The 12,154-nt window shown below is 38.2% G+C and overlaps 1 protein-coding gene across 2 annotated transcripts in view; it reads left to right on the top strand.

The window, feature by feature from the left end:
* Positions 1 to 12,154, top strand: part of RBM25 (RNA binding motif protein 25) — a 59,947-nt gene that overhangs the window by 43,571 nt on the left and 4,222 nt on the right. For both annotated transcript variants that reach the window (XM_027066088.2, XM_015071687.3), the window contains exons 13-18: positions 2,493 to 2,566; positions 4,946 to 5,096; positions 7,936 to 8,260; positions 8,632 to 8,906; positions 9,245 to 9,343; positions 10,871 to 10,918. In XM_027066088.2, coding sequence (XP_026921889.1) covers positions 2,493 to 2,566; positions 4,946 to 5,096; positions 7,936 to 8,260; positions 8,632 to 8,906; positions 9,245 to 9,343; positions 10,871 to 10,918 — 972 coding nt within the window. The remainder of the gene's footprint in view (positions 1 to 2,492; positions 2,567 to 4,945; positions 5,097 to 7,935; positions 8,261 to 8,631; positions 8,907 to 9,244; positions 9,344 to 10,870; positions 10,919 to 12,154) is intronic.

The following is a 12,154-nucleotide window of genomic DNA, read 5'->3' on the forward strand; positions in this document are numbered from 1 at the left end:
AATTCTTTACCATTAATTAGAAGTAACTTTACCAGAATTAGAAGTAACTTTATAATTAAAATGTATAAGCTCTCAGTATAGATAACTTAATTTTTACATATTTCAAATAATCTTCAGACAATTCCAGACCACCAAAATCTTTCTTACTCTTATTTTTCACATTTTTGCTGCCTATAAACAAAATTACCTTTTGGCAATACCACTGAAGTGAATCTGTCATAGAGGAGGAATGTGTAAAATGATTAGTTATAGAACATTCTTTGATTAAGAATCTGCAACATTTTGAATTTGAAGAGGCATTGATACTGTTCTGTATTGGTGTATATGTGGATGAAGGGAATCGTGCCATGAGAAGACCTGTTTTTTTCCCTCTTGATGTTTTTATTTAAATTCCAGTTAACATACAGTGTAAAGAAAGACCTCTGTTTTTATAAATCAAAATTATTGTCTTCAGTATATAGTATTTATGAATTACTTTTTTCCTTATGCTCTGTTTCTTTTAAATACATGATAATCATAAAAATGAACCTTACATTTTGCATTCACGCTATTTGATAAACGATAACAGTAAAGCAGTTTGCATAGGCCGTTACTAAGTAGAATGACAAAAGATTTTATGTAGTATTTGTTTTAGTGGCATGTTCCATGTGTTCTGTCTTTGCCAGAATTTCATGAAGGTTTCTTTATCTCCAGTTTGGAGATTATTCTTCCAAAAACGTCACAGAACTTAGGAATTTTCAAATAGCTTTTGAACATGAAACATAGAGGGAGTATTTGTAAGTAACCAAAAGAGGGTGCATGCAGCAACTAGATAGATAGTATGGGTTTTCTGTGTAGTAGATCCATAATGCCAGAGAATGAACGTAATTTCAGTTCTCCTGAATTGGTGCTCCCATTCTGGAATTTCTTTCTCATTGCTAGGTTAGAAAATAGGAAGAGAATAACATAGTGAGAAACCGTTAAAATAAGAAATGTTTGCCACGAACAACATGGTGGAATAGATTTGAAGTGATTCTGCTTCTTAACAAGCAAATCTGAAATCTGTCTTTCTAGAGAAAAACTTCCTATTATTCTTTGAGAGCTTTAAAAAAGTCCAGTTACAAAAGCAGTTACGTGCTCATTATATAAACATAAGCGAGTAACAAGTATATGATGTAAAAAGTGAAAGTTTCTACTCCTCAAGACTGGTAACTTATGTTTGTATTTTTAGTATGTGCCTCATGCACCATCCTGTGTTTTATTTAGATATTTGTAAATTTTGTCGTTTCTACTTGACAGCCTGTTTTCGTTTATTTGACCCATTTTGTGTGTACATTATATCCCAGCCTTGGGCTTGTGCTGGGTACTGGGCACACAAGAGTAACTATTACTTCTAACTTTAGGTAGGTAGTTATTGTAGTGTGTGTGTGAGTGTTTAAGGTATGGTAAATGTGTGTTTACAGTATTTAGGGAGTACAGAAAGAATGACTAATTCTGTCTGGGGGTAGGAATTTGTGACGGATAGATGGTTAGGTTAGGGAGGTTTTTACAGAGAGGTAACATTTGAACTGGATGAAATTATTAAAATTTTACTTTAGTCAAAATAATGAACTTTTATTATATTTAGAAGCCTAGCATTATCTGCTTTGTATGTAGATACAAAGGTTGTTGATATAATAGATGAGAATATAAATTTTAGGTAAATATTTATCTACTTATATTGTATAGCTTTATGTAATTGTTACCTGTAAGTGCTATTAAATATAATAATTATATTTGAAATTCCAAAAATAAGAGAGAGTCCTATACTTTAATGGTTTGTGCACTCAGAGTTAGATAGGTATTACATTGATTGATTGATTGATTGATTGAGGGAAAGCGTGCGCATGCACAAGTGGGGGAGTGACGGGGGTGAGGTGGGGAGAACCTTATGCAGACTCCATGTCCAGCACATAGCCCAATGTGGGGCTTGATCTTATGAACCTTGAGATCATAACCTGAGCCAAAGTTAAGAGTTGGGCGCTTAACTGACTGAGCCACCCAGTCACCCCTAGATTTTTATGCGTGAACATGATTTGGATTTTCAATTCTACATTTTATAAAAACTGCTTTCTATAGCATAATACCCTACAAATGAAATGTAGAATTTTTTTTTTTAAGTTCATAGATTCTATAAAATAGCTTACAATTTTGTTTCTTCGTGTGCTCAAGTTTCATTACCATATGTTGAAGATTATATTCAGGGAGTAAATACTATGTGTGGCATACTGTATGCTTTTTGCAAGGATAAGTCCTTAATCTGACTTGTTTCAAGAGTAGAGGATAGAATATATCTAATGTTATTTAAATTAAATATATCAAGTACATGAGAATTACAGTATTCAAGTGATATGGATGAGAAAAATCTATTTCCCAAGAAAGGAGGAGGGGCTAACAAATATGACTTTTTAAGGGGGTAACCTAACATTACCCACATGTTAATTTTGTACACTTTGTCTTCAATTTTCTCACAGGCAAAAGAAGCTAAACGACTGAAAGAATTCTTAGAAGATTATGATGATGATAGAGATGATCCCAAATATTACAGGTAAATAAGCCTTGCTTTATGAGCTCATCTTTTAGTATTAGCCTTATGTTCCCTACCAGAGCAGACAGGTTCACTCAGTGGGATAATAAAGAAAATCTGCATGTTCTACCTTGTAATCACCCCCATATTTGATATGTTGTTTTGGGGAGTACAGGGGAGAACTGTTGGCAAGAGATCAACAATTCTGTCTTTTTTGGGGGGTGTCCATAATAGTATTAAAACCGCTTAACTTTTTTCATGTGTTTTAAAGAGGTCCGGTTTTTATAACAAGTTATAACTAGTTTTTGTTTTTTAAATTTTTTTAACATTCATTTTTGAGAGTGAGACAGAGCATGAGTGGGGGAGGGTCAGAGAGAGTGGGAGACACAGAATCAGAAGCAGGTTCCGAGATGTCTGTACAAAGCCCGAGGCGGGGCTCAAACACAGGGACCACGAGATCATGACCTGAGCTGAAGAAGTTGGACACTTAACCCACTGAACCACCCGGGCGCCCCAATAGCTAGTAATAACTATTTAAGGTGGTCTAAAAATTTTTGTCTTCAAGGATTTCAAGAATGTTACAAAGCCAACCAAACACCATCCCATCCACTGCCCAATTGACATATTTTTCTGAAGTGAGGGTTGTAAAGCCTACCTTTCCTCTTCCTGTAAAGTCATGTTCCCATGGCATTTCTAAACTACTCTTATTTTAGGGGCGCCTCGGTGGCTCAGTTTAGGGTCCGAATTCAGCTCGGGTCATGATCTCACCGTTCGTGGGTTCGAGCCCTGCATTGGGCTGTGTGCTGACAGCTCAGAGCCTGGAGCCTGCTTTGGGTTCTGTGTCTCCCCTGCTCTGTGCCCTCCCCCACTTGTGCTGTCTCTTTCAAAAGTAAACATTAAAAAATAATAATAAACTACTCTAATTTTAGTGCTGTGACAGTAGTGTAAATTTGTTTGCTTTGTTCCCCTTCCTCCATCCCAAACTATAATTTCCCTGAAACTATGGACAATATTGTGATTTTTTTTTAATCTCATGTACCTGACGTGATCCAGGCATGTAGGGAAGGCATTTAATATGTAATTTTAATATACTCACTGCACATAATTAAAACATTGGAATTAACAAAAATTTTTTTTTTTTTTTTACATTTCATTTTATTTATTTTTGATAGAGACAGAGCACAAGTGGGGGAGGGGGGCAGAGAGAGACAGAGACACAGAATCCGAAGCAGGCTCCAGGCTCTGAGCTGTCAGCACAGATCCCAATGCGGGGCTTGAACTCACATACTGAGAGATCATGACCTGAGCCCAAGTCGGACGCTTAACTAACTCAGCCACCCAGGTGCCCCTGGAATTAGCAACTTAAGTGCACGCCAAGGATTTGACTTTTTAGAAAAGGGGAAAAAAAAATCAGTAAATTATTGAATTGTAAAATCAGTATTACAGAATTTCAACATTCTGGGATATATAATAAACTGCTGGGTAGGGGGAATCTCTTGTTTTCTGTTGATTCTGCACTACTTCCTTCTAGGACGTTTTCCATTATGGAAAGAATTGATTTAAATTGAAGATAAAGAACGGGGCGACTGGGTGGCTCAGTCGGTTAAGCCTCTGACTTCAGCTCAGGTCATGATCTCGTGGTTAGTGGGTTCGAGCCCTGCATCAGGCTCTATGCTGACTGCTCAGAGCCTGGAGCCTGCTTTGGATTCTGTGTCTTCCTCTGTCTCTGCCCCTCCCCCACTCACGCTTTGTCTCTTTCTCTTAAAAATAAACAAACATTAAAAAAAAGAACTATTCTTCATGGTATTACTACTCCTTGTATTAATTTTTCACAACTTGGCATCCAAAAGAACACAGGTTATGTGTCAGGGTTTCTCTCTGTAATAAGTACAAAATGAGAGCTTTCTTTCATCTGAAAACTGCTTTTCTACTTGTTTTAGATACTTATTTAAAATGACTTGAGGCATCTGAGTGGCTCAGTCAATTAAGTGCTGACTCTTGATCTCAGCTCCAGTCGTGATCACATGGTTCCTGAGATCGATCCCCGAGTAAGCACTGAGCCTACTTGTGATTCTCTCTCTTCCTCACACACTGCCCTTTCCCTGCTCTTGCACTCATGTTCTCTCCCTCTCAAGATAAACTTAAAAATGAACAAATAAATAAAATGACTTAAGAATGAGTCATGGTGGTAAATGAGAAGACAATGTTTCCTTATTAAACATTACCAGGTAGCACATTGTCTTGGGTGTTGGTGTTCTGCAGATAAAGAACAGTAACACATTTTTCATTCTTTTATCATATAGCTTGTAGTATTTAAAGAAGATACCTCTGGAGAAGATACTTCTGTTAGGTTTATTGGCTGATGTGAATGTTAAGGCCTGTTATGTTTTACTTTTGCAGAGGAAGCGCTCTTCAGAAAAGATTGCGTGATAGGGAAAAGGAAATGGAAGCAGATGAACGGGACAGGAAAAGAGAGAAGGAAGAGCTAGAGGAAATCAGGCAGCGCCTTCTGGCTGAAGGACACCCGGATCCAGACGCAGAGCTCCAGAGGGTGAGATAATATAACATTCACAACAGTATTCTTATAAGGGAGATGCAGCTTATGTTTCATGTACCTTGCTGGTTTTGGGGAGGATATTGTCTTTTTCTTTATTCTATCATACAAATCACCAGGGTTAGTTGATTTACAACTTTAATTCTAAACATCTTCCAGCTGTTTTCTTCCTTAATTTCTGTGAATATTACCTAAGTTAAAGGAATGTCATCTAAGAAAACATTTATAGAAATCTGTCCTTCCTGTAATGTGCGTTGACACTTCCTGACTTTTGTGGGTTGAGTTCCTTCTCTCATTGCCACCTGAAATCTTTTATTTCTTAAATAAATTGAAGATGTTTTCATGAACAACTTTTCACTTTAAAAGGAAAACAGGGGTGCCTGGGTGGCTCAGTCAGTTGAGCATCTGACTTTGGCTCAAGTCATGATATCACAATTTGCGAGTTCGAGCCCCATGTCGTGCTCTGTACTGACAGCTCACAGCCTGGACCCTGCTTTGGATTCTGTCTCCCTCTCTCTCTCTGCCCTTTCCCCACTCATGCTCCGTCTCTTTCTCTCAAAAATAAGTAAACATTAAAAAGATAAAAACATTTTAAAAAAGAGGAAATGACTTTGTTATAGGACATAGCATATCCCTTTCTTTTAAGAATAGAGTGTGTTGGGCACCTGGGTGGCTCCATCAGTTAAGCGTCTGACTCTTGATTGCAGCTCAGGTCATGAGCCCAGGGTTGTCAGATCGAGCCCTGTGACCTGATCCGCACAGGGCGTGGAGCCTGTTTGAGATTTTCTTTCCCTCTACAGCTGGTGTTCTTTCTCTTTAAAAAAAAAAAAAAGAACAGTGTGTCACTTTAGAAAAGTGCTTAGTTCTTAATATGTTATGAAGCTAATGGTATTGTAAACTTTTTTTTAATGTTTATTTTGAGAGAGTGCATGAGCAGGGGGAGGGGCACAGAGAGAGGAGAGCTAGAATCCCAATCAAGCTCTGTGGTATCAGCGTGGAGCCCACTCTAGGCTCGAACTCACAAACTGTGAGATCATGACCTGAGCCGAAATCAAGAGTCAGACGCTTAATCAACTGAACCACCAGGTGCCATGATTTGTGGTTGCTTTTTAAATGTCATCACACTGGCATATATATATCCTACTCAGATAAGTTTTGTAAATGGGATTATAATTTACATGCTATTTTCTAATGTGCCTTTAAATAGAGTATAATCTTCCACCCAGAATTTTGCCAGTGTATAGCCTTTATGTCTTTTTTTTATACCTTGACCATCATAGTGTGTTGTTAGTCTTTTAAGTCCTTACTATTGTAACATTCAGATTAGGTGTGTTTTTATGTTTTGATTCTCTGTCAGTGAGTTTGAATGCCTTACATTGTTTAGTTGTCATTGTCCTACTTTGTGAGTTGATAGTTTTATGGCGTTGAGTCATGTCATGCACCAATTATTAATTGTTACATAGTTAAGGATCTTTTTGCCCTGTTTTTCTGTTTCATGCTTAGAGAAATTATTGATCTATTCACTCAAGTTTTTATAATGCTTTTAATGGTTATTTTGTGTGTGTGTGTGTGTGTGTGTGTGTGTGTGTGTGTGGTCTTTCATGATTTCAGGGAGAGTGTTCATTTTGACATATAGGCTTTATTTTTATTTATTTATTAAAGTGTGGGTTGGGGAGGGGAAGAGAGTCTTAAGCAGGCTCAATTCCCAGCTTGGAGCCCGATGCAGGGCTTGATCTCATGACTGAGATCATGACCTGAGTTGAAAGCAAGAGTTGGACACTTAACCAACGGAGTGACCCAGGTGCTCTGTTAATAGGCTTTTAACTCCAAAAAATGTTCCCCATTTTTTTTTTTTTTTTATATGTTTAGATTTGAGAGAGGGAGGGCAGAGAGAGATGGAGACAGAATCTGAAGCAGGCTCCGGGCTCTGAGCTGTCAGCACTGAGCCCAACGTGGGGCCTGAACTCACGAGCCGTGAGATCATGACCTAAGCTGAAGTCAGATGCGTAACCAAATGAGCCACCCGGGCGCCACCCTCTCCATTTCTTTTCCTGTTCGTGAATACAAAAGTGACTACTGCCCTTAGCCATGACCTAGAAAGAACAAATAAAAAATCTTTGAAGATTTTATTTTTAATTGATCTTTACACCCACTGTGGGGCTCAAACTTACAACCCCAAGATCAAGAGTTGCATGCTATACCGACTGAGCCAGCCAGGTGCCATAAACAAATGAGTTATGACCAAGCTAGGGTTTGAGTTCCCTCTTATGTATTATCTATACTGTTCTAAAATAAAACTTTGGGGGGTGCCTCGGTGGCTCAGTCAGTTGGGCGTCTGACTCTTGATTTTAGTTCAGGTCCTGATCTCATGGTTGGTGAACTTGAGCCCCACGTCAGGCTCTGCACAGCGCATAGCCTGCTTGGGATTCTCTCTCCCTCTTTCTTTGCCTAACCCCTCCAGTTCTCTCCCTTTCTCTCTCCCTGTCTCTCAAAATAAATAAACATTTAAAAAAAAAATGAAACTTTGAGCTATAATTTCTTTAACAAAAATATAAAAACCTATCTTTTCATTTTGAATTAGCCACCTATTATGTATTTACCTTTGTTTTATCTGAAGGGTATAAATAACTGTATATATAAATGTTAAAAATGAAAAAACATTTTGCAGAGTACCTAACATACAGATTTATGAAGCTTTCTGATTATAGAAGCAAGCAGTGTTTCGTTATTCCTAGTGAGAAAGAAAAAGATTTTTTTGAAAGATAATATAAAATAAAAAGCTGGTTGAGTATAGTTGTGATCTGTTAAAGTTAGTCACGTTATCTTTTGGTTTTAGATGGAACAAGAGGCTGAAAGGCGCAGACAACCACAAATAAAGCAAGAACCAGAATCAGAGGAAGAGGAAGAAGAAAAGCAAGAAAAAGAAGAAAAACGAGAGGAACCCATGGAAGAGGAAGAAGAGCCAGAGCAAAAGCCCTGTCTCAAACCAACTCTGAGGCCCATCAGTTCTGCCCCATCTGTTTCCTCTGCCAGTGGCAATGCCACTCCCAACACTCCTGGGGATGAGTCTCCTTGTGGTATTATTATTCCTCATGAAAATTCACCAGATCAACAACAACCTGAGGAACATAGGCCAAAAATAGGACTAAGTCTTAAACTGGGTACGTTAGCATTTTCTTCCTTCTTTCCTTTATTTTCCCCCCTGTATACACTTAAATTTTGCCTTAAGGAAAAAACATAAGTAATGTGGTGCTTGGTAGGTAGATAGAAAAATACTCAAAAATGCTTTTCTAGCTCACGATTGTTTTCGTAGTTCTACTAGTGCTCCTATATCTGCAGCTGCCTCAAGTTCTGAGAAGAAGTGAAAAGTTAAATTTTCTAGCACTTGTGAGTAGTGAGTTATTTTTTACAGTTGGGATCTTTCTCTGAGATTTGTGAAAGTATATTATGCAATGCTCTTGAGGGATGGTGGGTTGTAAAATGAAATGAAAGTTGAAGAAGTCATCATGCTAATATAGAATTTTTACTATAGGTGCTTCCAATAGTCCTGGTCAACCTAACTCTGTGAAGAGAAAGAAACTCCCTGTAGATAGTGTCTTTAACAAATTTGAGGATGAAGACAGTGATGATGTACCCCGAAAACGGAAACTGGTTCCCTTGGATTATGGTGAAGATGATAAAAATGCTGCCAAAGGCACCGTAAACACTGAAGAAAAGCGCAAACACATCAAGAGCCTCATTGAGAAAATCCCTACAGCCAAACCTGAGCTCTTTGCTTATCCCCTGGATTGGTCTATTGTGGATTCTGTGAGTAGCAAATTGTATTTCATTTTTATTGGAAGTAGTTTTTGATCATAGCATACAAACTCAGTTGATTCTATTAATGCCAAATACCGATGATAATTTGGCTGGCATCTTGACCTGCCAAGGAATTTAGGTAGACAATTCAGGAAATTCTTGGTGGTACTTAAAGTCTTCATAAACTAGAAGCAAGTAATTGTATCTTGATACCTACCTGTCTTAGTTCAACTTGTGAATGATAGCATGCTATATTTTAGTCTTATGAAAAATCACTAACATATTAGACTTTTTAGTAAATGTAATAAAAAGTTCTTTTAATTGAGTAACCATGCTTTATTTTGCAGATATTGATGGAACGACGGATTAGACCATGGATTAATAAGAAAATTATAGAATACATAGGTGAAGAGGAAGCTACATTAGTTGATTTTGTTTGTTCTAAGGTTAGTCTTTTACTCCCTCCATCCCCAACATTTCGTTATCTTTGAAATATTAGTCACTTTCGGGGTGCCTGGGTGGCTCAGTCAGTGGAGCATCTGACTTCAGCTCAGGTCATGATCTCACGGTTTGTGGGTTCAAGCCCTGCATTGGGCTCTGTGCTGACGGTTCGGAGCCTGGAGCTTGCTTCAGATTCTCTGTCTCCCTCTCTTTCTGCCCCTCCCCCACTCACGCTCTGTCTCTCTTTCTCAAAAATAAACAAACATTAAAAAATAAAATAAAATAAAATATTAGACACTTTTTAAAATAAAAAAGTCTTGCAAAATTAAGTCTATGGTAGTTTCAGGTAAGAGATTTCATGGCCTCCACCCTATCTCACACCCTTATGCCATATGCTTTCATTTCAGAGGGTCAAGGAGAACACATTTGCTGACTGCTGCCACTTTTGCTCTCTTCTGCCCCCAAGAATGCCTTGCCACCACCTTCTTGTCTTAACAGTTAGAATGCTGCTGAAGTACAGTTGAGGAAGCTTTTTTTTTTTTTTAATGTTTATTTATTTTTGAAGAGACAGCACGAGCAGGGAAGGGAAGGGGCAGAGAGAGAGAGAGAGAGAGGGAGGGAGACACAGAATCTGAAGCAAGCTCCAGGCTACAAGCTGTTAGCACAGAGCCCGATGTGGGGCTTGAACACCTGAAACATGAGATTATGACCTGAGCTGAAGTCAGATTGCATAACTGCCTGAGCCACCCAGGCACCCCAAGTTGGGGAGGTTTTTGTGGAGACAGCTGATAGGTTATCTCATCAGTTTGTCAGTCATCCATCCTTAGAAAGAGGAGCAAAATAGTTTCCTTCATAGAACGATAATGGTCCTTTTTATTGATTGATTTGCTGTGTGCCGAGCTGTGTTCTTTGCAGGTACTGTGTTAAGCATCTTATGGGAGTTTATGTTCTTTAAACCTCCCAACAACCTTAGGAAGTATAAATTACTATTGTTATCTCCATTTTATACATGAAGAAATTGAGGCTTAGGGGGAGATTGTATCTTGACCATGGTTACATAGTAAGAGCCAAGTCTGTATAACTTGTAGTTTTAATACTCTTAACCACCAAGGTATACTACATCCTTCCGTTGTCTCCTGGAGGCAAAGCTTTATTATTGTTAATAAGCAGTTATTATAGTAGAAGCACTATATTTCTGTTAAGGAATAACTAATTACATTTCAAGGAGGTGCTTATTTTTCTACCACTACTGTTCTAGCAACCTTAGGCTGCCCTTTCCACTTGTAATTATTGTAGCACTGAAATTTGTACTCCAGATTTGAATTAGAACACATAGTATAATGATCGAGATCCCAAGTTCTGGTGGAAAACTTCCATTGAAGAGAGTGGGGTTCTGGAAATTAAGAAATTTATAGAAAGTTTCTTTAGTCACAAGAAATTCCCATATTAGTTTGAGGGCACTTTAAAAATTTCTTGACTATATTGCTAATTTTGAACTCATTTTCAAAATGATGATTATTTGTTTCTTTTAGGTTATGGCTCATAGTTCACCTCAGAGCATTTTAGATGATGTTGCCATGGTAAGTCACATTTATTATTAGTACTCTAATCAATATCTGTAAACAGACTAACCTTCTCTGTATTTGGTTAAATTTTTACCTTTGTTGGCTCCAGAATCTTTCTTTTTAGAAGTCTGAATTAAAATGTGAATCTACATTAAAAGAAGTTAAAAAGTACTCACGTCAAGATGTCATTAGACAACATTAACAGTCTTCTCTCCCTCCCTTGCCTTTGTTGTTTGTATGTATCATAAATATAAATCCTGGATCTATCCATACCTTTAGAAAACATTCATTAAGTGCTTACTGGGTCTGTTCTTAAAGAAGTAGCAGGGAGATAGGTATACTAATTCGATTACTATAATATACTTGTTATCATGGGGGTATGTAAAAAAAAGATGTGGGGACAGAGGAGATGGAGCAGTTAGGACAAGCATCACAGGAATTACCATCTAAACTGAGACTTGAAGGGGTGCTTGGGTGGCTTAGCTGTTTGGGTGTTCGACTTCGGTGTAGGTCACGATCTCACGATTCATGAGTTTGAGACCCGCTTCAGGCTTGCTTCTGTCAGTACAGGGCCCAGTTCGGATCCTCTGTACTGTGTCTCTCTGTCCACCCCCATTCCCCTCTTGTTCTCTCTCTCTCTCTCTCTCTCTCAGAAATAAATTTTAAAAACATTAAATAAATAAAATAAGCAGACTTGGAAAGACTTCTGTAACTTTTGTCACTTGGACAGGTAGTAGTTAAACTCCAGTCCGACTTACATGTAATTTGAATATTAGAATCAAGTCAGTAGTTGCATTTATTTCACATTGTGACTTTGTGAGAAAAGAAAGGAGGAGCAGAACTGATGGTGGAAGTGAGAATGGTTGAATGGACTGTGAACTCCAAGCTAGGAAGAGAAGGCAGTAACATCGGAATGAAGCTGGTGGTTGCATGAATGAAGGGCTGGTGGTTCCAGTGACACTGTGGGAAGAGCGGTTATAGTGAGAGAGTAGAATGTTTAAGAAAGAAGTGATGTATTCAGACAATCAGACAAGTGATCCAGACAATGGTGTGTTGCAAATATTGCCATGAGAGACAGTTTCTGGGGTCAAGCGGATGTCCTGGTTTAGACTATACGTGAATTTTCTGCCTGGGTCATACACATAGAAGTGGAAATTCCTGTGTGTTTGGACAGAGATTGAAGAGAAATACAGGAAGCAAAGCTAGAGTGTTCCATCTGTTGTGAGTGGAAGACTAGGTATTTGCTAGATG

Source organism: Acinonyx jubatus, chromosome B3 (assembly GCF_027475565.1).
Source record: "Acinonyx jubatus isolate Ajub_Pintada_27869175 chromosome B3, VMU_Ajub_asm_v1.0, whole genome shotgun sequence".
Taxonomy (NCBI): Eukaryota; Metazoa; Chordata; class Mammalia; order Carnivora; family Felidae; genus Acinonyx; species Acinonyx jubatus.